The sequence below is a fragment of the Medicago sativa genome, chromosome 6 (genome assembly GCF_051527215.1).
Source record: "Medicago sativa cultivar Bolivia chromosome 6, Bolivia_mono, whole genome shotgun sequence".
Lineage (NCBI taxonomy): Eukaryota > Viridiplantae > Streptophyta > Magnoliopsida > Fabales > Fabaceae > Medicago > Medicago sativa.
Window position 1 is genome coordinate 88,296,264 of NC_140754.1, and position 25,765 is coordinate 88,322,028.

General features: G+C 36.2%; 1 protein-coding gene and 1 long non-coding RNA gene across 4 annotated transcripts; one reads left to right on the forward strand and one right to left on the reverse strand.

Annotated features, from left to right (window-relative positions):
• Nucleotides 1-1,199: 1,199 nt before the first annotated feature.
• LOC146917915 (uncharacterized) lies at nucleotides 1,200-20,567 on the reverse strand. Of its 3 annotated transcripts, none has more exons than XR_015013549.1 (4): nucleotides 20,356-20,567; nucleotides 19,048-20,265; nucleotides 18,487-18,920; nucleotides 1,200-1,656 (listed from the first exon to the last, which is right to left on the reverse strand). It is a non-coding gene; the product is annotated as an uncharacterized LOC146917915 (long non-coding RNA). The 3 variants fall into 3 exon arrangements; XR_015013550.1 differs by lacking the exon at nucleotides 1,200-1,656 and having other exon boundaries at nucleotides 17,946-18,920; nucleotides 19,048-19,400; nucleotides 20,209-20,265; XR_015013548.1 differs by lacking the exon at nucleotides 1,200-1,656 and having other exon boundaries at nucleotides 17,946-18,920.
• Nucleotides 20,568-20,666: 99 nt separating this feature from the next.
• Nucleotides 20,667-22,635, forward strand: LOC146917916 (uncharacterized). The gene has a single exon (XM_085716672.1). The coding sequence runs from the start codon at nucleotides 21,375-21,377 to the stop codon at nucleotides 22,413-22,415; it is 1,041 nt and encodes a 346-aa protein (XP_085572798.1). The 5' UTR covers nucleotides 20,667-21,374; the 3' UTR covers nucleotides 22,416-22,635.
• Nucleotides 22,636-25,765: the final 3,130 nt, after the last annotated feature.

Below are 25,765 nucleotides of genomic sequence, written 5' to 3' on the forward strand. Positions count from 1 at the left end.
CTGTTCTAGTAAAAAATAAATCATAACAACAATATTATTGAATAACTGTAAATCTCAACTGATGTTAAGCTAATAAAATATTAAAAAAAATACCTCACCAATGCTCACCTTAGAATATTGGCAGATATGAACATGAATTCTTTCTCAATCTGCTGAGTCACTAATGCTTTCATTTGATTCTCTGTTTTATTAATGTGGTTCTTGCCATAAAATTTGGATACTTAACACTTTTTATATCAACTTCTAGTGGGGCAGTTGCTAGTTGCTTGAGATTCATAGGCTAGACTAACAACGATCCACAAAAAGTTGGTTTGAGTGAATTTTACCCTAAGCTAGTTGAACACATCTTCATGATTTCTCTTTTAATGCAGGTTTTTTCTCTTTTTCTCTCTTGGGATCACACAACAATATTGTTTACATGTTCTTGCCATTTGCCGAGTTTACTGAATTTTTAGCTTTATAACTTCAATGCATATACAATTAGTGCTCGTCAAAATAGTCCTCCATAATTGTTGGTCTGACCTCATCAAAAGCAGCTATATCGTTGCACAACACACCGATTAATGATCGCCAAAACACCAATCTATTTTAAGTCTAATAAAATGAATGAACAAGTGTATAAAATTACAATTATGCAGTTGTAAAAAATTTTGTTAAAAAATGCATTTGCATATTTATCCCTCCCAATCTCTGTTAACTGAATTCTTTATGAGTGTATATCATTGTGTTTGATTGGAAAATCAGCCAACAGGTTTAGTACGAACGCTTATATGATTGGTTTCATATGATGAATTGGAGAAAAAGCCAGTTTATTATAGCCTTTGTGTGAGATTTCTAAAGCTAGAAAAATGTGTTGATTGTCAGATTTAGTCTAGCTGATCAATCTGGCTTGTGCGAAAAAGGTTTTTTTTTTTTTGAAGACATAAAAATGGAATATATTAACACCGGCGGTGATCTGCTTTAGCACAAGATGTACCAAAGGGTCACCCCAATAAAAGACCAGTCATACAATATTTACACAACCAACAAAGGTCAGGCGATACCCAAACAAAGTAGAGGGTCCGACCACCATCTCTGAGAACCATACACAAAATTGGCATTATTAGCCTTAAGCCACCAAAACGAATGAAATTTAATTTTCTCTAAAAGACGGTCTATGGTGGTTTGGATATTATTAAATATTCTATTATTACTTAAACTGTCATCAAAGAGAAATGGCATGAATATGATCATAGTTGTTTGTTGATTGTATGGATGAATCCTTAGCTTGTTCCTGAATTTGATGGTAAACCTGTATTTGATTTAACACTAGGGAATTATATAAGGTTTATCAGTCTACTTTCTCAGTCTTTAATACTAAAGTCATTCATGTGTGTGCCTGTCAATTACTTAAAGGCGTAATATATGGTGTATAAATCTAACGACTAATGATATCAACTTATTGATTATAAGCTTCTATTTGAAGGTCTTACTGTCAGCATCTTTCGATCACACCCTGCTGCATTCACATGAAAAATCTTAATAAACTATAAGAATTATTCATTTAAATTTCCTGTCAGCATCTGCTTTTACCCGTGAGGCGTGGCAATTGTTCTCTTCCTCCTTTTTGCATCGCAGTAGCTAGCCACGACCACTTCAGTTTACCAATTCACTAGCCTGTATATCTGATAAGTGTTTAAAAGTGATATATTTCATATAGGAGTTTAGGCATTTTAGTGACTTGTTTTGCAAGATTCTCTATGGAAAACTCCAATTATTGTGTAAATATGTCATTTATGCTTTTGAGCCTTATTCTACCCTTTTTGTGCAGGAAAATACAAGCAAGGAGCAAGAAACGTCAAAGTTCAAGGTCCCACGCTATTAGCGTGTCCTACGCTATTAGCGTGATGAAGAAATGGCCAAGGTCAGAGAGATACGCCATTAGCGTACCTGGGGCGTAGGATCTGGAGCACTCTTGAAGGCTACGCTATTAGCGTATACTGCGCTATTAGCGTACATTGTCCAGAGAGCTACGCCATATGCGTACCTGGAGCGTAGCAGACCATGAAGAACTACGCTATTGGCGTAATCTACGCTATTAGCGTAAATACTCCAGAGAGCTACGCTAATGGCGTGGCTGGAGCGTAGCATCAGGGCAGGACCAACGTGGCACACTCCTATTGGCCAGATTATAGGCCGCCTTACCACGCTATTAGCGTGAGTTGCGCTATTAGCGCAGGTGCAAAAATGCAGGCCCATTTAAATAGCATTCTTCCCTCTCTCTAACATTATTCACTATTCCATTGAAACATTTTATACATTTCTAGAGAGAGGTTAGAGCTATTTCATAGAGAGAAACACAAAGCAAGTGATTAAGGAGTAGATTCAACCCTAGATTCATTGAGACATCAAGGATCTTGGCATGGAATCTTCATCTTTCCTTCATTCCTTGCATTAGTTTACATGTCTATGTGTAACTATCACCTTCTTTGTAGTATTGAGGTAACTATCAAGCTTTTATGTAATCTTTTGATCTTTTAATATATAAGGTTCTAGCTTAATGATTCAATATTGTTGTTATTCTTGCTTTTAATGCTTTCAAAGAGATTCAAGATGATTTGGACACAAACTCTTGAATCTAGAACTAGAATAACAATCTATCTTATGTTATATCACTCTTGACAAGTTTGTAAACCTTTGATAATTACTTTTAATCAAGATTTTAATGCTTTCGGATACTTAATCAGGCTGGACACGGTCGATTAAGTTATCCGATCGACTTTGTTATCGTTTAAGGAATTTGGACACGAATGTTTAAACGCTAACTTGGAAATAACGATATCGCTTTGGACACGAAGGATATTGTAGAAATGATTGTAATAATATTGGTTATAAAGCTAGAGTCTGTTAATCGATCGAGAGATTGCTGCTGTTATGCTTGCTCGTTATCTTATACCGCAAGCGAAATAGTTCGATCCCCTCTCGTTTTTACTTTAGTGTCAAATATGGATATAGTGTTACAAACAAACAAATTATATCCAAACCCTTAACTTGAACGATTGTGAAAATGCTTATGAATAACGTAACTCCATGTGGAAACGATCCTATATATACTCACGTGTACATAGTTATATGACATGTAGGAAAAATCTTACATCAAAATGGCGCCGTTGCCGGGGAGTAACGGAAATTTTATTATAAGTATGGAAACAATTTTGTCATGTTAAGTCAATTTTGCACAAAATTCTTTCATGCATATACTTATACACATATATCATTCATTATTTTTTATGCTAACCACTTGGTATAGTCTTGGTGAACTTTGTTTATGCGAGGTACCGTTGCTCACGAAGACCTACAATTTGATCCAGAGATTGAGAAAACTGCTAGGTTACTTAGAAAGCAAGCAAAGGAAGCTAGGAGATTAGCCAGGCTGGCTCAGCCGGAATCTTTACTTTTTATTCCTTCTCCGTCAGGTTCGGTGCATACTATATCACTAGGTGATTCTTCACATTCTTCTGCACATTCATCTCCGAGGAGTGAACCAGAAGTAGACATGGCTAATGAAGATGAGAATGCTCTACCTATGTGGGTTAGTCCGAGGAGGCTAGCTAATCTTGGCAATCGTAATGCCAAATCAATTGAGCTGAAGTCGGGGTTGATAAACTTGATAACTCATAACCAGTTTACCGGTATGGATCATGAGGATCCATATAAACATCTTACCAACTTCTATGTTACCGCCGGTACACTTGGTATGAAGGAAGATGAGGAAGAGGGTGTGTTTGTGCAATTGTTTCCTCATTCTTTGATCGGGAAGGCTAAGGAGTGGTATCTTGATCAACCAACTTCTTTGATGGAAAATTGGGGTGAGCTAGAGAAAGCATTTCAAGAAAGGTTCTTTCCGGAGGATAGGCATCTTGAGGCTAAAACTTCAATTACAACTTTTGCTCAAGGCCAAAGTGAGACTCTTTGTGAAGCTTGGGAGCGTTATAAATCATTGCTAAGGAATTGTCCAAAGCATGGATTTGATAGCCAAATGCAACTATATCTTTTTCGTCAAGGGCTTCAAGACATGTCCAAGACGATGCTAGATGCAAGTGCTGGAGGTTCTATTGCTATGAAAAATCCAGCTGATGCTGTCAAAATCATTAACCAAATGGCTCTCAACACAAGAAAATCCTCTCACAACCGGAATCATAATCAAAGGAAAGTCGGTATTCTGGAACTAGAAGCAAATGATGCGGTCTTAGCTCAAAATAAGCTCCTCACTCAACAAATAGAAGCTATGCAAAAGGAGATGAGAGCTATGCCTAAACAAATTCTTGAATCTCTCAAGCAAGAAGGAGGAACCGCTCAAGTCAATACTTGTGGACTTTGTACGGGGGATCATCCAACCGGCTATTGTCCCGAACCCGATTCTTTTGAAGAGGAAGAGGTCAACTATGTGGGAAACCAACAAAGGCCTAACCAACCACAACATGCCGGAACCTCACAACAATCCCAAAATCCGGGTACTTCCAATTCTCAAGGAAGATATCCGGCCACTCAAAACTTTCAGAGACCGTGGAGAGCACCTTACAACAATAACTATCAATATCCACCATCAAACTTCTACCAACAACCTTACCAACAACCATTCAATAATCAATACCAATTTCCACCACCAAATAACCCCCAACAACCTAACAATTCCCAAATCACAGAGGAGGTCTTGAAACAATTCATGCAAGTGTCCATGGCTAACCAGAAAAACACCGACGCGTCCATCAAAGGCCTTGAAACGCAAGTTGGTCAGTTAGCACAACAAATGGCTCAAGGTCCTCCGCAATTGGGAGCTTTCACCGCTAACACTCAACCAAATCCTAAGGAGCACCACAAGGCATAGCAGTCAAAAGCTATAGCTACAAGGAGTGGGAGAGTAGTAGGTAAAGGGGTAGGTGATGATATTGTTGTTGAAGAGAAGGAAGATGAAGTTGTTAACGAGGAGGATATAGAGAAGTTCGAGGAGGATAGTGTAGAGATAGAGGAGGAAGTGTATATAAAGAATAAAGAAGCATTAGTTGAAAAAGAAAAAAATCAAAAAAGAGATCTTGAGGTACAAGTGGAGATGGAGAGGAAGAATAAAGATGTGGGGAAAGATAAAGGGAAGAAACAAGTGGTTGAGAAGCAAGTGGTGGCTCAACGCTTACCATACCCACATGCTCCATCGAAGAAAGACAAAGAGCGGCAATACGCAAGGTTTCTTGAACTCTTCAAGAAGTTGCAAATTGATATACCATTCTCAGAAGCCTTGGAGCAAATGCCGGTCTATGCGAAGTTCATGAAAGATATCCTTTCCAAGAAAAGAAGAATCAATGATGAAGAGACGATCCAAATTGATGCCAATTGTAGTGCTATTATTCAAAGAACAATGCCAAAGAAAGAGCAAGATCCGGGAAGAGTCACTCTACCGGTAGCTATTGGCACAACACATGTAGGTAAAGCACTACTTGATCTTGGATCAAGCATCAATCTCATGCCTTTGTCCGTTGCCAAAAGAGTTGGTGACCTTTGTATAAAGCGGACTAGGATGATGTTGCAATTGGCCGACAAATCCTTTGCAAAACCATTAGGTATGGCCGAAGATGTTCTTGTAAAAGTGGACAAATTTATTTTTCCGGCTGATTTTGTGGTTATTGATGTCGAAGAAGATGAGGATGTGCCTATCTTAATGGGAAGGAATTTCATGCAAACGGCTCGGATGATGATTGATCTTGATGATAATATCATGAAGGTCAAGGTAAATGATGAAGAGGTTACCTTCAACATCCGAGAAGCTTTGAAGTACTCGAAACACAAGGGTGCGTGTTTCAAAATGGATGCAACCGAAGAAGTCATCTTGACTACTCGGAAGCAAATGCACAATAGAACACCCCTTGAGAGTGCTTTGGTGGACGCACTCAATGCTATTGATGAAGACGAAGCAAGTGCCATTGAAGAGTGTTTGAAGGAGCTAGATTCCTTGAAGGAGGTTCTTCCTAATCAAGCCATACTTGAAGATTTGAAAGAAGAATCCAAGGAAGAAGCCAAAGTTGATGACACCAAGGTAGAATTAAATGTTTTACCATCTAATTTGAAATATGTTTTTCTTGAGAAAGATGGTACAAAACCGGTGATCATTAGTAGCTCCTTGTCCATCGATGAAGAAACAAAGTTGGTAGAGGTTCTCAAGGCCAACAAGGAAGCAATAGGGTGGAAGTTATCCGACTTGAAAGGGATAAGTCCATCTTATTGTATGCACAAGATTATGATGGAAGAAAACTTCAAGCCGGTAGCACAACCACAACGCCGCTTAAATCCAAATATGAAAGAGGTGGTGCGAAAGGAAGTAGTGAAGTTGCTTGAAGCCGGCATGATCTATCCTATCTCGGATAGTGCTTGGGTAAGCCCGGTTCAAGTAGTTCCCAAGAAAGGAGGAATGACGGTGATCACTAATGATAAAGATGAGTTGATCCCAACTAGAACCGTCACCGGATGGAGGATGTGTATAGATTATAGAAGACTCAATCAAGCAACAAGGAAGGATCACTTTCCCTTGCCCTTTGTAACACCCCGTTTTCCCAACGTAAAAATTTCTTAAATAAAATCAGAGTTTTTCATCATTAAACGGAATGTCACATTTCTTAAAAAACGTAAATGGAATAATAATTTATCTTTCAAAAATATAACAACATAATCTTTAAAACTTCGCAGCGGAATAGTTTGACAACTTAAATAATCTTTGGCACAAGGGCCTCAATATAAATTTTCATAAAACTTAGTTCAACATCAATTCTTGAAAGATTCATAAAGTAATACGTAAGGAACAGAAAGTAAAGACATAATCCCATCCCATTACGTATCAGAGCACCTAAGACACACTTGTGAGGAGTCCACTCACGACCGCAACTAATCCTGGTTACCTGCAAGTTACCCATACGAAGAGCAACATTTCCAAGTAGAGGGGTGAGATTTCTCAAACAATAATATTAAACATATAAATCATATAAAGTACATTCAACAACTTAAACATCTTATAATTCATTAATCATATCTAACAACTTAAACTTCCTTAACTAGTATCATTAATCTTCCTACATTAGTCATAAACTATCATAACACTAATCATAAACATCTTCATATATCATCAATTACTAATCTTAAACATCATTATATAACATCAAATAATAGTCACCAACAATCATCACATAGCATCAATATCAATCATAAGCATCAACATGTAATTCACATAAGTATCATTATCAAAACATAGCATTACCGAAAATAACTTCATAATCAAATTCGTAATCAATCCCATATATCCACATAATTATAAACATCAACTTATAGCATCCTAAGTACAAACACAACGTTATCATGTATCGTCATAAATATATTCATAAAACATCACATATCATCATATCATAATTCACGTAACATCTTATCATAAATCATATAACATCATAATCAATCATCAACATAAACATCATAATCATTCATCTTCATTCATCATAGCACTTCATTAATAACTTATCAACGTGACGTCTTGACATCTAAACAACTCGACAACTCGACAACTTGACAACTCGACAACTTCACATCTTAAATCATCTTAAAACTTCTTGATATGCAAATGCATGTGGTACCAATCAACAACATAAATGAGCGTAATTAGGCTCTTCAACATGTGAGCATAAAGCTGCCGGGCTTAAAGCCCCCAACGTAGTTTGAGCACAAAGGCTGCCGGGCCTAAAGCCCCCAACTTTAATGAGCACAAGGCTGCCGGGCCTCAAGCCCCCAACTTTAATGAGTATGCAATGAACTCAATCTTCCTACAACTTGACAACTTAAACAACATCATGAACATCTATGACATCCTAACATCTTGACATCTTGACAACATAACATCTTAACAACTTGATGACTTCATAACGACTCGACGACTTAACAACTCTTATCATCTTAACGTCTTAACATCTTAATATCTAAGCATCTTGACAACATATGGATCACATAAATAATTCATGTCATATCATAATATAACAATATCAAATGATAATAAACAACATCTTAAAACATCATATTCATCAATCATAAACAACTTCATATAACATCGTATTTAAACATCGACAATAATTCACTAAGTATCTTTGTAAAAACATAATAAATTATCCACAACATATTTTCATGTCAAACCAAAGCTACTGGAAAGATATCACAAATATCAACAACTTTCATGTTTACAACAAAGATCAATTCAAAACAGAAACATATGAACAAAACGCAAAAACATGAAACAGAGAATGCTGTCACCGTACAATTTTGCTAAGACCTCCCTGTAGTATTTTCATCATAACTCACAGACCAAACATCATTTTCACGTCAAACCAAAGCCACAAGAAAGCTAACAAAATTATCTAAAACTTTCATGTTTACGCCTAAGACCAATTCTGTACCGATCAATACCAGTTTTTATTTTAAATTCGGAAAAGTTGTGCTGAAAGTCCATAAAAATTCACTGTGACCTACGTGCAGTAATTTGACCATAACTCAAGTTCTATAAATCCTATTGATGTGAGACCAACGGCATTAGAAAGCTAACATCCATACCTACAACTTTCGTGTTTACACCTAAGACCAATTCCCCACCGATCAATACAGGTTTTAATATCAAAATTCGGGTAGAATGCAGATTTTCTCCAAGTTTCACCTAATCTCATGGTTATAACCTCAAAACTACTTCCAATAATCATCCTATGGATTATCTAAGGTCTGTACATAATTTCTACATCAATTCAACAAGTTTTCATCATCTAATCATCAAATCTCTCTCAAAACCCTAATTCTCAAATTCTCACAAACTCTCCCCAACTTGTTAGATGTAATCTAATGATTTAACAACTTAATATTAATGCAAGATAGTCTCACCCTCACCTTAGATTAATTCCTGGATCAGCAGCAGCGTTCTTTTTTCCTAAGATATTCTCCTCTTCTCTTGACTTTTCTCTTCTCTTCTCTTCTTTCTTGTTCTTCTCTTTTCCAAAAAGCGGTTTAAGGTAAACTCTTTCCAACCTAAGCTTCTCTATTTATAATACTAAAATATTCTTCCCAAATCTATTTAGGCCCAACAACTTATTCTTCTTTCTATTCCAACCCTCAAATCCACTCACACTAATAATCCTCATATTCTAATAAATAATATTTCTCTACTAAATATAGTCTTCCACTAAATATATAATAATACACCATATAACAATAATAGCATATTTCATCAAAATATATATGTATATAATATTTTAACACCAAATAACAAATATACCTCTTCATTGAATAATAAATATAAATATATTTCTACACCAGATAACATATATATTTTCACACAAAATAACAAATATATTTCTACACTAAATAACATATATATTTCTACACAAAATAACAAATATATTTCTACACCAAATAATATATATATTTCTAAACAAAATAACAAATATATCTCTTCATCAAATAACAAATATATTTCTACACAAAATAACCCCACAACTTAATATTTATTTTATTTTCGAATCTTATTTTATTAAACAATAAAATAAGTCACAACGTCTCATAAATTTCTCTAAAATCATATAAATCACATAAATCTTATAAATCACACTAATCATATAAATATATTCTAAAACTCATTTAAAATAATTAAATAAAAAGGAGGGCGTTACACCCTTCATGGATCAAATGCTTGAAAGACTCTCCGGTCAATCCTTTTATTGCTTCCTAGATGGTTACTCCGGTTACAATCAAATCGCCATGAACCCAGATGATCACGAGAAGACGGCTTTCACTTGCCCCTTTGGTATTTTTGCTTATCGAAGAATGCCATTTGGCTTGTGTAATGCACCCGCAACTTTTCAACGGTGTGTTCAAGCAATCTTCTCCAAACTTATTGGAAAATGCATGGAGGTGTTCATGGATGATTTCTCGGTTTTCGGTTCGTCATTTGATACGTGTTTGAATAGCTTGGATACCGTGCTGAAGCGGTGTATTGAAACTAGCTTGGTGCTCAATTGGGAGAAATGTCACTTCATGGTTACCGAGGGTATTGTCCTTGGTCATAAGATTTCTGCTAAGGGTATTGAGGTAGACCAAGCAAAGGTCGATGTCATAGGAAAGCTTCCTCCACCGGTAAATGTCAAAGGTGTTCGGAGTTTTCTTGGTCATGCCGGGTTCTACCGGAGATTCATCAAAGACTTCTCAAAGATTGCAAAGCCAATGAGCAACTTGCTCAACAAAGATAAGTCTTTTGTTTTTGATAATGAATGTCTTGATGCATTTGAATCTTTAAAAGAAAAGTTGACCACCGCACCAATAATCATTGCTCCTAATTGGGATTTAAATTTTGAATTAATGTGTGATGCAAGTGATTATGCTGTTGGTGCGGTCTTGGGTCAACGTAAGGACAAAATTTTTCATGCTATTCACTATGCAAGTAAGGTTTTAAATGAGGCACAAATTAATTATGCCACAACTGAAAAAGAGTTACTTGCAATAGTTTATGCAATGGAGAAATTTCGTTCTTACTTTGTAGGTTCCAAAATTGTTGTTTACACTGACCATGCAGCTATCAAGTATCTCCTTACTAAGTCCAACTCAAAGCCAAGGCTCATCCGTTGGATGTTGTTGCTTCAAGAGTTTGACTTAGAGATCAAGGATAAGAAAGGCACGGAGAATCTTGTAGCTGATCACCTTTCAAGGTTGACAAACAATGAGGTAACCAAGAATGAACCGGAGGTTCGTGAAGAATTTCCAGATGAACGGTTGCTAGCAATCAATGTGAGACCGTGGTTTGCCGACATGGTGAACTACAAAGCAACCGGGTTCATTCCGGAAGATTTTGAATGGCAACAACGCAAGAAGTTCCTTCATGATGCTAACCACTTTGTGTGGGATGAGCCTTATTTGTTCAAAATTGGAGCGGACAATCTCTTGCGTAGGTGTGTGGATGATGAAGAGGCAAAGAAGATCCTATGGCAATGTCATAATTCGCCCTATGGAGGTCACTTCAACGGGGAGAGAACAGCCGCAAAGGTACTTCAATCCGGGTTCTATTGGCCAACTTTATTCAAAGATGCCAATTTACATTGCAAGTATTGTGATGAATGCCAAAGAACCGGATCAATGTCAAAAAGAAATGAGATGCCTCTACAACTCATCCTTGAAGTGGAAGTGTTTGATTGTTGGGGTATAGATTTTGTTGGCCCTTTTCCTTCATCATATTCAAATGAGTACATCTTGGTAGCTGTTGATTATGTTTCAAAGTGGGTGGAAGCCGTAGCATCGCCTAAAGCCGATAGCAAGACGGTAGTGAAGTTCCTAAAAAAGAATATTTTCACCCGGTTTGGTACACCAAGAGTTCTCATTAGTGATGGAGGGTCACACTTTTGCAACACACAACTTGCCAAGGCCCTAGATCATTATGGAGTCAAGCACAAAGTAGAATCACCGTATCATCCGCAAACGAATGGACAAGCCGAAGTTTCTAACCGGGAGGTCAAACGCATACTTGAGAAGACGGTCTCTACATCTCGAAAGGATTGGTCGGCTAATCTTGATGAAGCTTTGTGGGCATATAGGACTGCATACAAGTCTCCTATAGGCCTCACTCCTTTCCAAATGGTTTATGGCAAATCTTGTCACTTACCGGTCGAGCTCGAACATAAAGCATTTTGGGCATTGAAGTTCCTCAACTTTGATCAAGAGAAAGCCGATGAAAGAAGAAAAGTTCAAATGCATGAGCTTGAAGAATTGAGAAATCAAGCTTATGAATCTTCAAAGCTCTACAAAGAAAGGACCAAGAAGTATCATGACAAGAGGATCATTCTGAGACAATTCATGCCGGGGCAAATGGTATTACTTTTTAATTCAAGACTGAGATTGTTTTCGGGCAAATTGAAGTCTAAGTGGTCCGGACCTTTCATGGTTAAAGAGGTCAAACCATACGGAGCTGTTGAACTTGAGGACCCAGTCACCAAAGCCAACTGGACTGTTAATGGGCAAAGGCTTAAGCCCTACTTCGGTGGTGAAATTGATCGGTGTTTGACGACGATTTCACTAATCGAGCCATGATTTCTTCAAAATGCGTCAAGCTAAGGACGTAAAACAAGCTCTTGCTGGGAGGCACACCCAGTTTTGTAAGTATTTTTATGTTTATTGCATATAGTAGTAGTACATAAGCATTTACAAGCATAAATGAAAAACTTCGAAAAACTGATCCTGAAGCCTCACGCTATTAGCGTATTTTTCGCTATTAGCGTGAGAGCTCCAGAGAGCCACGCTATTAGCGTGAGTTTGGCGTGGGAGAAAAAAAATTTTGTGGGCCCAGGGGATTAACTCCCCTTAACTTCCCACAACCCCTCATTTTCCCCTTTTACGGTTTCATTACTTCATTTTCTCATAACCACACACAAAAACTTCTCTCCCACTCACTAACCCTAGAAATCAAACCCACTTTTCAATTGGTTTCAAGTATCCATTTTTGCATCATTTCTTCTTGCATTTGTGTTGCTTCTCTCTGCATTAACAAGGTTTGATCTTCTCTTCCTATCTTTGTTCTTGAATTTAAAAAAATCCATGTTTTTGACATGATTAGAGATGGTTAGGTTAGGGTTAGAGTTTTGAGTTGTGAATAGAGATTGTTCTTCATTGATAATAGTTGGAAAAGGAACAATAATCATAACCCACATGCAACAAACATTCATCTTTTGATTTTGACCCATTTTGTAAATTTGAAAAATAAGGGTTTTGAATGATTTGTGTACCAATGTTGTGATTCTGATTCCTTTTCATGATTCTATTGTGTTTTAGAGACATAGGATGAAACCTAGGGTTGAAATTTGCTGGTTGGTGTTGTGAAATTGCAGGAACAAAGATTTTGAAAATTTGAAAATTGCAGGTACGAAGAACTACGCTAATAGCGAAATATACGCTAATAGCGCAACTTTTCCAGAAAAATTTTGCTAATAGCGTACCCTACGCTAATAGCGAAAGTTTCCCAGAAAAATTTTGCTATTTAGCGTGGCAGGCGCTAATAGCGTAGATCTTCCTACTTGCCCAGATTTTCAAAATTTTTGATGTTTTTAAATAACCAATTCTGCTTTGTGCTAATATTTTCTATGCAATATGTTGGTGTTTCCTGGTTTTGTTGCAGATGGCACCGAAAAATGTTGAAAAAACTACCGGGACCAAACGTCCAAGAGGCAAAGGTGCCTCTACCTCTACTGCACCTGCAATCCCAAACCGTTTCCCCACCCCTGCCCACTCTGCCAGGTTTAAGAAGATGGCACAGTACAAAACCTGGCACGAGAAAACCTTTGACATTCACCCTAGTGGTGAGCATGCTGATATGCTCCACATTTTCACTGGTCGCAAATGGACCAAACTCCTTGTGCCCGCAACTGAGATTAACACCGACCTAATCAGGGAGTTCTATTGTAATGCTGTCCCTGATGCCTCACCCGCTACCTTTGCTGAGACTTTCTCTTGGACTTCTTATGTCCGAGGAAAGCAAATCCCATTTGATAGGGATGCAATCAATGATTTCCTTGAAAATGCCTTAAACCTTGAACCATCTGAGGACCCCACAATGCCCACCTTGTGTACCTATGCTAAGAGAAACGCTCAAGGCAATTGGAAATTTCAGCAAATTGAGCGTGATATCATGAACAAGGGTAGGTGCTTTGTAAAGAATGACAAGGGAGAGATTAGGCATGCACTTACCAAGGAGATGACCGCTACTGCCCGCTTAGTTTTCCAATTCCTTGTCCACAATGCCCTTCCTAGAGCCCATACATCCGATGCCCCAAAAGCCGTTCTACCACTCATCTGGTGCATTATGAAAGAAGTGCCTGTTGATATTGCTCGCATCATAGCCAATGAGATGAAGGCTGTGGCTTTGAAAGTTGCCACGGGTGCTAAGAAGGTGGCATTGTTCTACCCGGGTTTGATTATGGGATTGCTTAAGGCTAATGGAGTGCCCATTTCTGGACCCTATGATGAAGATATTGAAGGGGCCATTACTGACACTCATATTCGCACCTGGGAGAAATCAGAGCAGAGGGCAGCCCAATACCATTTCTCTGATGATGAAGGTGGCCCATCTGAGGGTGCTGGTTCTTTTGACTTTTCAGGTTTGCAGACCTTTATGCTGGAGCAGCAGATGCATAACCAGTACGTGAGGGACCAGAACAGCTTCTTAATGGATCAGAATGAGGCAATTTGGAGGAGCAACATGGGCATACACCAGGACCTCTACAATGCTCACATGCATCCGGGAAATGCTGAGTACCCGGTTATGACTCCTGAGCAGTACCAGGCTTATGTTCATTGGCCTGAGGGCAGGCCAAATCCTTATGTGGGGGTGGCTGATGCTGTTGATGATGAGGCGACACCTGATGATGCTGGAGTTGTGGGTGATGATGATGTGTACCAGGATCTTGATATGGATGATGCTGGAGAGGATGATCAGTGATCTGGGTTTTTAGTGATGTTTTTCTTTCTGCTTTCTAACTCTATGTTTTTATTTCATGTTGGAACAGTTGTTTATTTGGTTGTATTTTGTACTCTTCAAGCACTGTGGTTTTAGTGCTTGATTTGTTACTTTGTTACTTTATATTTGGTTTAATAACTTAGCTTTTTGGTTTAATAACTTATGCTTTGGATGAAATTTTTGTTTACATCTTGCTTGTGTTTCTCAAAAGAAAATTGCTCATGAACAATAAATTTTAAAGTGCTCCATGGAGCCATGTTTGAGCAAAAGCAGGTGAGTGATAATGATATTACTTGTGATAAAGCGTAAGGCCAAGGTATTGGTTTCCTGTTATTCTAGGTTTTTAATAAGAATTTGAAACTTGTACTTTGCACAAAATATATATCATGTAAGTCTTTTCATAAACATAAATATCTTTGAACCACTTAGTACTTAACCTAAATGTGAGGTAGCTTCAATCTGTTGTATATATGCTGGAGACCGATAATCATCGTCTAACTTGTTTTAGTTATGTTAAATCTGATAATTATTTTGAATTGTTTGAAAGCATGGAAAGGATCAAGGCACTTTTTGAATTGAGAGTAACCTACTTGACCACATAAAGCCTACCTGTGAGAAGAGCGAGTATCCGATACCCCAATCTGAGCCAAATGAATCAAGTCCTCAAACATGAACTGTCAATATTCATAAGCACAATGCTTGTTGAATTTGCCTGAAATTTTTCAAAAATCCAGTTCATGGTTGAATCTTATAGGACTTTGATAATTTTACTTTGTTGAACCCTTAACCTTTTTGTACTTTGTCCCTTGCCTTAGGATAGGGGAACATTCAATTAGAGTTTTGTTGTATTCAAGTTGGGGAGGAAAAGGAGGCATTATATGTTAAGTTATGGTGAAGTTGTAAAATAACCTGACAACATTGAATCAAAGAAAAAAATTGTACATTTGAAAAAGAAAAGAAAAGAAAAGAAAAAGAAAGAGAAAAATCAAAAAGAGAATAAGTTGTCAAGGTTATAAGTTTGATTGTTAATCACCAAAGGTTTTAATTCTTGGTAGGGAAGTATATGGATTTCAAGTTGTGATACAAAAAAATGTTCCTCTTTGATAGGCTTTCTGATCAATTGTCCCACATATGACATTTCTTTTGTAGCCCGGCCAAGTTATAACCCTTGCAAGACCTTTTGATCCATGCTTTTATGCTTTTTGAGACGATATTTGGATGGACATCTAACTTAAATAGGATGTTAGCATGATTGTTGGATGTGTGTTCATTACCTCATTCATTGTTATCCTTATATTGCATTTACTTTCAAAGAAGTGTGTTAGGTGTGGTTCATAGATAGATATGTTTATGTTTTGAAGTTTATGATGTATAGTTTGTGCTTAGGACATTTTTCGCATTCTTAGTTTGAACCTAGAGTAGCGGAGGACTTCATGCTTATCCACGCGATCATATTTGAATCACCATTTGTTTATTTTTGTTTTGAATTGTTTGACACCATGTTGAAAACCTTGTCCAAAGCCTTGTTAGTTTCCTTTTCAATTGATTTGTTTGAGGACAAACAAAAAGCCAAGTTGGGGAGAGTTTGATAAGTGTTTAAAAGTGATATATTTCATATAGGAGTTTAGGCATTTTAGTGACTTGTTTTGCAAGATTCTCTATGGAAAACTCCAATTATTGTGTAAATATGTCATTTATGCTTTTGAGCCTTATTCTACCCTTTTTGTGCAGGAAAATACAAGCAAGGAGCAAGAAACGTCAAAGTTCAAGGTCCCACGCTATTAGCGTGTCCTACGCTATTAGCGTGATGAAGAAATGGCCAAGGTCAGAGAGATACGCCATTAGCGTACCTGGGGCGTAGGATCTGGAGCACTCTTGAAGGCTACGCTATTAGCGTATACTGCGCTATTAGCGTACATTGTCCAGAGAGCTATGCCATATGCGTACCTGGAGCGTAGCAGACCATGCAGAACTACGCTATTGGCGTAATCTACGCTATTAGCGTAAATACTCCAGAGAGCTACGCTAATGGCGTGGCTGGAGCGTAGCATCAGGGCAGGACCAACGTGGCACACTCCTATTGGCCAGATTATAGGCCGCCTTACCACGCTATTAGCGTGAGTTGCGCTATTAGCGCAGGTGCAAAAATGCAGGCCCATTTAAATAGCATTCTTCCCTCTCTCTAACATTATTCACTATTCCATTGAAACATTTTATACATTTCTAGAGAGAGGTTAGAGCTATTTCATAGAGAGAAACACAAAGCAAGTGATTAAGGAGTAGATTCAACCCTAGATTCATTCAGACATCAAGGATCTTGGCATGGAATCTTCATCTTTCCTTCATTCCTTGCATTAGTTTACATGTCTATGTGTAACTATCACCTTCTTTGTAGTATTGAGGTAACTATCAAGCTTTTATGTAATCTTTTGATCTTTTAATATATAAGGTTCTAGCTTAATGATTCAATATTGTTGTTATTCTTGCTTTTAATGCTTTCAAAGAGATTCAAGATGATTTGGACACAAACTCTTGAATCTAGAACTAGAATAACAATCTATCTTATGTTATATCACTCTTGACAAGTTTGTAAACCTTTGATAATTACTTTTAATTAAGATTTTAATGCTTTCGGATACTTAATCAGGCTGGACACGGTCGATTAAGTTATCCGATCGACTTTGTTATCGTTTAAGGAATTTGGACACGAATGTTTAAACGCTAACTTGGAAATAACGATATCGCTTTGGACACGAAGGATATTGTAGAAATGATTGTAATAATATTGGTTATAAAGCTAGAGTCTGTTAATCGATCGAGAGATTGCTGCTGTTATGCTTGCTCGTTATCTTATACCGCAAGCGAAATAGTTCGATCCCCTCTCGTTTTTACTTTAGTGTCAAATATGGATATAGTGTTACAAACAAACAAATTATATCCAAACCCTTAACTTGAACGATTATGAAAATGCTTATGAATAACGTAACTCCCTGTGGAAACGATCCTATATATACTCACGTGTACATAGTTATATGACATGTAGGAAAAATCTTACATCAATATCAACGCCAACACTCTTTACTACACTATTTAAGTGGACCACTGAATTAGTCATGTATAATACATTCAAACTAACAAAGTTCATTTGTAGACAAAGCATAATCCATACAAATTATTGAGCATAGAAGTATGTTCTCATTTGCATCACCACATTACTAGCAACAAGTCTTGGCATTCTAAAAGAATTTGTGGGAAGGAACCATGGAGTAAGTTCTAGTTAAACTAAGGATAAGGCACTGGGAAGCTAATTGCAATTTGCACAGAGAAAGAACCTGAATTACACTGAATCTAATTGCAATTTGCACTGGTGTTCTTAATGATAAAAAAGGCTTCTGATTTTTCCTAGAATTTGTGTTGTCAGATGGTCACAGGCTGTGAACATAGAGGGCATCATACCACAATCTCAGTTAACACAATTGTTGGGTTAAATGAATCTCAGTTAACTTGTGGGATTCACATGTGTTACTTTTTTCTCTTTCAATTTTAACTGTTGCTAAGAAAAATATATTTTATTTTATCATTTTTTACTTATAAAATAATTTAATTTTTCTAAATAATAAGATAAAATTTTATAATTACTAGTAAACGTGGAAAGATGGACATGTTTTTTCTCGTCTTGACGCTAGTATCATTTATAATAGGAGTGATCAGTCTCTCACAACGTCATGAATAGAATATGAATCCAAATTTAGAGAGGTGATCAAGTTATAGTTGAAAATGCCTCAAATACAATTACATGACATCCCATGATCAACCTACGAAAGAAAAATAATCATTTATATTTTTTTTATCCCACACAAACATCACATTAACAAGGAAGTTGAGTCTGGGTGAATGTGCTAGTGTCATATCAGGTGATGAATCAAAGTTTGAATCGTAGAGATACTCACATTTTCTGTTTGTGCGAGGGTTGCTGCTCCTTAAGATAATGTGTGATGTCCATTTTTTATTCTGGCATGCACGGGTATCTTATTCCCAAGGCATTTTCCTTGTTCCATTGCAGGTCACGATGGCCTTAAGGCATGACTTAAATAAGGTGAAACATGATTTTTGGTCATCAAACACATGTTGACTATATGAACCAATGTATTTAATTTTATTCAAAGGCGATAAGACGAAAGAAGATGGTTTTCAGACTTCAGCCACGCTCTTAAGTTGACTATAAGAATTGTTCATCAATTTAACAATTCACTAGTATGCAGTCTTTTTCTTTCATTCACTCACACGATCAATGTTCATTCCTCCTTTTTGCATTGCAGTAGCCAGCCACGACAACTTCACTTTAACAATTCACTAGCCTGTATATCAACGCCGACATTCTTTCCTACAATATTTAAGTGGACAAAGAATAAACCATGGAGTAAGTTCCAGTTAAACTCAGGAGGTGTAGTAGATAGAATAAGACACTGGGAACCCCAATGGTTTGCTCAAAAAAGAAAAAAGAAAAATACCTCAATCTGCCGGGTCACTAATGCTTTTATTTGTTCTTGCCATAAAATTTGGATACTTAACACTTTTGATATCAACTTCTAGTGGGGGAGTTGCTAGTTGCTTGAGATTCATAGGCCAGACTAACAACAATCCACAAAAAGTTGGTTTGAGTGAATGTTGCCCTAAGCTAGTTGAACACATCTTCATGATTTCTCTTTTATTGCAAGTTTTTCTATTTTGCTCTCTTGGGATCACACAACAGTATTGTTTACATGTTCTTGCCATTTACCAAGTTTGCTGAATTTCTAGTTTTATAAGTTATAACTTCAATGCATATATAATTGTTGGTCTGACCTCATCAAAAGCAGCTACACTGTTGCATAACACACCGATTACTGATCCCCAAAACTCCAATCTATTTTAAGTCTAATAATATGTATGAACTAGTCTATAAAATTACAATTATGCAGTTGTAAAAAAAATTGTTAAAAAATGCAGTTGAATATTTATCCCTTGAAATCTCCGTTAACAAAATTCTTTATGAGTGTATATCATTGTCTTTGATTGAGAAAGCAGCCAAAAGGTTTAGTACGAACGCTCATATGATTGGTTTCATACGATGAGTTGGAGAAAAAGCCAGTTTATTATAGCCTTTGTGTGAGATTTCTAAAGCTTGAAAAATGTGTTGAAAGCAGTCATCCAAGATGAATGGCATGAATTATTGAATATGATCACAGCTGCATGTTGCTTGTATGGATGAATCCTTAGCTTGTTTATGAATTTAATGGTAAATCTATATTTAATTTAAAACTAGTGTTGATTTTGCTTCGAAATTTTATACAGATAGTAAAGTTATCCACATGTGTGCCTCTCAATTATTTAAGGGCCTAACATATGGTATATAAATCTAATGACTAATGATATCAACTTATTGATTATAAGCTTCTATTTTAAGTTCTTACTGTCTTGGTTTTTCAATCACACCCTGCTGCATTCACTTGTGTGTATACCCTTGCATCGCAGGGGAAAATTCGTTGAATCGTCAAAATAAATATTTCATACTTTACATCTCAAATTTATGGCTTGAAAATAAACCATAACTGAATTTTTCACTTTGACAATAATTTGAGAATTCTTTGATTTTGAAGGATAAACATAGCAGAGTATTAAAATAGACTCACCGTTGAAGCAAAGAGCATGAATGACAGAGAAAAAATGGTCGGCGCAACACGTGTTGTCTATTAGGAAGCAAAATATGAATGAAAATGACGGAAGGAAAGTGAAAGAGAATAAATAAACGCAATGTTATGGCCGTAAATGTTCCTTACCGTGGAAGAAGCAAGAGAGTGGGTATCGCGACGACAAACACCATCTTCCTCTATCGATAGTGACATCTTCCAATGGCCAGTGGAATGAAGAAAAAATATGAAGAGATGGTATCTGATATGGAGGGATAAAGAATGAAGAAGAATGATATTAAGGTCTAAGGAAGAGAAAGAGCTGGCTGACTACCTTGTAAAGAAAAGTTTGACCGCAAATAACTTAGTACTTCGAAAACGTAATGGATGCTACATTGAAAACTCGCTAGCATGAGAAGAGTGAATCTTCAACACTTGAAAAGACGCATGTTATTAATAGTAAGGGCTCTCAAAAGCTGCCAAATGGCAAAACTTGCCAAAGAACTTACCTTGCTTTAGTATATTGGATGATTTATAAATTGCCAGTGTTTAGAAATGGCTTTCACAATCGTTGCAACCAAACTCACTATGACGAAGTTATCATTGTTAAGGTACGCAACTCCCAATTCGTTTCTTCATCGTCGATTACACATTCAGCCTCTTCCTTCGTTCATTGACAATTTTGATCATGCTCTTTCCTCATTCAATCGCATTCTCCATATGAAGAATCCTACCCAACCTATCTTCGAATTCGGTAAAATTCTATCTTCCCTTGTTAAGATGAATCATTTCCACACTGTTATTTCCTTTTCTCATCAAATGGAATTAAGAGGAATTCAACCTAACATTGTTACTTTAAGCATTTTGATTAATTCTTTCTGCCACTTGAATCAAATCAATTTCGCTTTTTCTATATTGGGTAAGATTCTTAAGCTAGGTTATGAGCCAGATACGGTAACGTTAACTACACTTATAAACGGTCTTTGTCTTAATGGTAAAATTAGGAAAGCACTTCTCTTTCATGATCATGTTATAACAAAAGGATTTCATCTTAATGAGGTTAGTTATATAGGACCTTGATCAACGGGTTATGTAAATCCGGAGAAACAAAAGCTGCCTTGCAATTGCTCAGAAAGGTCAAAGGGTTATTGATTAAGCCTGATGTAGTAATGTATAGCACAATCATAGATAGTCTATGCAAAGATAAGCTCGTAATTGACGCCTATGATTTATATTCTGAAATGATTCTCAAGAGAGTTTTTCCTAATGTAGTCACTTACAATAGTTTAATATATGGCTTTTGCAATGTGGGACGGTTTAAAGAAGCAGTTGATTTGTTAAATGAAATGTGGTTGAAAAACATCAGTCCGAATGTTCTTACTTTTACTACATTGGTTGATGGTTTATGTAAGGAAGGAGAGGTGAAAAAAGCTACAACTGTGTTACCTGTTATGATAAAAGAAGGTGTGGAACCTAATGTTGTTACTTATACTTCTTTGATGGATGGGTATTTCTTGGTAAAAGAAGTCATCAAGGCCAAACATGTATTCAACACTCTTTCTCTAAGGGGGGTGAATCCTAATGTTCATAGCTACAGTGTCATGATTAATGGATTATGTAAAGATAAAATGGTGGATGAAGCTGTGAATCTTTTCAAAGAAATGCATTTAAAAAACATGGCTCCTGACACTGTAACATACAGTTCACTTATTGATGGACTATGCAAATCGGGAAGAGTCTCTGATGTTTGGGATCTTATAGATGAGATGCATAATAGAGGCCAACCTGCTGATGTGATCACTTACAGTTCTTTATTAAATGCTTTGTTCAAAATCCATCAGGTTGACAAGGCAATTGCGTTAATAACGAAGATGAAAGACAAAGGAATTCAGCCAAATATGTGTACATACACTATACTTGTTGATGGACTATGCAAAAATGGAAGACTTAAGGATGCACAAAGTGTTTATCAGGATCTTCTATTTAAGGGCTACCCTTTTAATATTAGAATGTATACTGTGATGATTAATGGACTCTGTAAAGAGGCTTTTTTTGATGAAGCATTGTCCTTACTCTCACAAATGGAAGACAATGGTTGCACTCCTGATGGTGTAACTTATGAAATTATTATTCGTGCTTTGTTTGAAAGCGACATAAATGATAAGGCGGTGAAACTTCTTCGTGAAATGATTGCAAGAGGTCTACTCTAAAGAGTAAAACTAGGTGAGATGCTTTCTAGTTACAGTTTGTTATTGTGAATTTTAAACCAAGCATCCAATGTTTATTTGCTTTTACTGCCACTTAAATAGGAAATTGGACTCTTCAGCAAGCTAACTACAGCTTTAGTTTTGGTAAAAGTCATGTGTTGTAAGGTTCATTTTCATGTTTAACTTTATATTTTAACTTAGTGGATGATATGTTTATACTTTATACTCAGTTCTCTTTGAATTCTATTAGTCTTTTAATGTTCAGTAACTAGAGTGTTACTGTTCTAGTAAAAACTAAATCATAACAGAAATATTATGAATAATTGTAAATCTCAATCGACGTTAAGCTAATACCTCACCAATGAATTTTGAGTGAATTTTTCCCTAAGCTAGTTGTACACGTCTTCATGATTTCTCTTTTATTGCAAGTTTTTCTATTTTTCTCTATTGGTAGCACACAACAATATTGTTTACATGTTCCCTTATTTGGTTCTTGCCGTTTGCCAAGTTTGCTGAATTTAGTTTTGTAAGTTATAACTTCAATGCATATACAATTAATGCTCGTCAAACTAGTCCTCCATAATTGTTGGTCTGACCTCTTGTATCAAGACTCTGGTTAGTTTACAATCACGTAAATTATTTGGGAGTTCGGCTTCTAAATCTAGTCAGTATACAGCGGTCTGATTCAGCAATTAAATACATTTTTTTTATAAATTTCATTTGCATTTTTAACCCTTCCAGTTTCTAAAATATAAATTCCGTTCAACAGCTTGAGTATCATTATATTTGATTGCAAAAGCAGATATACCGCTGCATAAAACACCAATTACTGATCGCCAAAACTCCAATCTATTTTAAGTCTAATGAAATGTATGAATTAGTCTATAAAATTACAATTATGTAGTTGTAAAAAAATTTGTTAAAAAATGCAGTTACATATGTATCCCTCCCAATCTCTGAATTCTTTATGAGTGTATATCATTATGTTTGATTGGAAAATCAGCCAACAGGTTTAGTACGAACGCTTATATGATTGGTTTCATATGATGAATTGGAGAAAAAGCCAGTTTATTATAGCCTTTGTGTGAGATTTCTAAAGCTAGAAAAATGTGTTGATTGTCAGATTTAGTCTAGCTGATCAATCTGGCTTGTGCGAAAAAGGTTTTAAACTGTCATCAAAGAGAAATGGCATGAATATGATCATAGTTGTTTGTTGATTGTATGGATGAATCCTTAGCTTGTTCCTGAATTTGATGGTAAACCTGTATTTGGATTAACACTAGGGAATTATTTAAGGATTACTAATGATTGTTTTCTTCGGAACTTTATAAATATAGATATCAGTCTACTTTCTCAGTCTCTAATACTAAAGTTATTCATGTGTGTGCCTGTCAATTACTTAAATGCCTGATATATGGTGCATAAATCTAGCGACTAATGATATCAACTTATTGATTATATATGCTTCTATTTTAAGGTTTTACTGTCTTGGTTTTTCGATCACTTCAGTTTAACAATTCACTAGCCTGTATATCAATGCCAAAACTCTTTCCTACACTATTTAAGTGGACCACTGAATTAGTCATGTATATATCCATACAGATTATTGAGCATAAGCTATAGACCAAATTGCTAGCAACAAGTCTTGACATTCTAAAAGAATTTGTGGGAAGGGAACCATGGAGTAAGTTCCAGTTAAACTCAGGATAAGGCACTGGGAAGCTGATTGCAATTTGCAGAGAGAAAGAACCTGAGTTGGATTGAATTTGTCCTAAAATTTGTGTTGTCAGATAGTTACAAGTCCAAATACCATTTTTGAAAAGATTTGTGTGCATGAGTTGGGATTCATAGGTTGTGAACATAAGGATTCATGGAACATTAAGGGCATCTACCAAAGAAAGACATTATCACATCCAATTCTGATCTTCCAAGTTAAAAGATTTTTTGGATTAAATGAATCTCAGTTAACATGAGGAGATTAGTCTTTCAAGTTGCGTGTAGATGATACCTTTATTTAATTAAATAATTGAAATTTTTAAATCTCTATTCTTTTACTTAAAACTATATGAAGTTTTAGTGTTATCTTTTTTTCTCCCAATTTTATCCATTGCTAATTTTATTTTATTTTTATCATTTTTTACCAGTAAAGTAATTTAATTTTTTTAAATAATCTGATCAAATTTAATAACTTCTATTATTTTAATTGATAAATGTGGAAAGCTGGGCACGTTATTTCTCGTCTTGACGCTAGTATGATTTATAATAGGAATAACAGGTCTCCCACATCGTGATGAACAAAAATAAAGGGAAAATTACACTCACATCTCCTCCGGAGGTTTGGTTAAATGCCGCACACCTCCCATTTAGTTTACTAATAGACAATGACCTCCCTTATGTGTAACGGTGTCAGTCATTGTGGTGTCAGTCATCTGTTCTGTTTCATTGGGAAGAAAAAATTGAAACACGTTCATTGGTGCTCTGTGGTCTCCCTTTTACATGTTCTCATTCTTGGCTCGTAAAGACATTCACTCACGTTTTCCAATTTGTTATTTATATTTCCTCAAGTTTAAAAGTTTTAATCATTTAGTTTCCGTCCACTATTCAAACAATGGAGTGGGACATTAGTTATGTTCCGTCATGAAATATTTAAACAATAGAATGAAATTTTTGTTCCATTTCGCTCCATTCTTTTCCATTCGCTTCATTACGCTCCATTAGTTTTAAGTTATCTAAAGTCCAACCAGAGCATAGAAGCCAAAAATAAGGGAGGTAATTGATCAAATAAAAACTAGAGAGGAGGTATGTATCATTTAACTAGAACTTAAGGAATGTGAGTGTAATTATCCTAAAAATAAAGGCTAAAGTGCACTTTTCCCCCCTATCTTTCAAAAAGTTGCGATTTTGGCCCCCTAACTTTGAAAACTACAATTTTGGTCCCCTAACTTTGAAAACTGATGAGAAGACGACACGTGTCCAAAAAAAGATAAGGGGGTTAAAAGATAAGGGGCCATAATCGCAACATTTTGAAAAGACAAGGGGTCAAAAGACATATTTCCCTTATGTTAGGGGGTTAAAAGAGCATATTTCCCTAAACACGGGGGGCCAAAATTGTAGTTTTCATACTTAGGGGGCCAAAATCGCAACTTTTTGAAAGTTAAGGGGGGAAAAGTGCACTTTAGCCAAAAATAAATCCAAGTTCAAAGGTGGTCATGTTTATTGTTGACAATGTCTCAAATACGATTACCTCTCATTATAAACCTACGAAAGAAAAATAATCATTTGTATCTTCCTTCTTTATCCGACACAACATCAAATTATCAATCAAGTTGAGTCTCATTGAACGTTATTGTCAT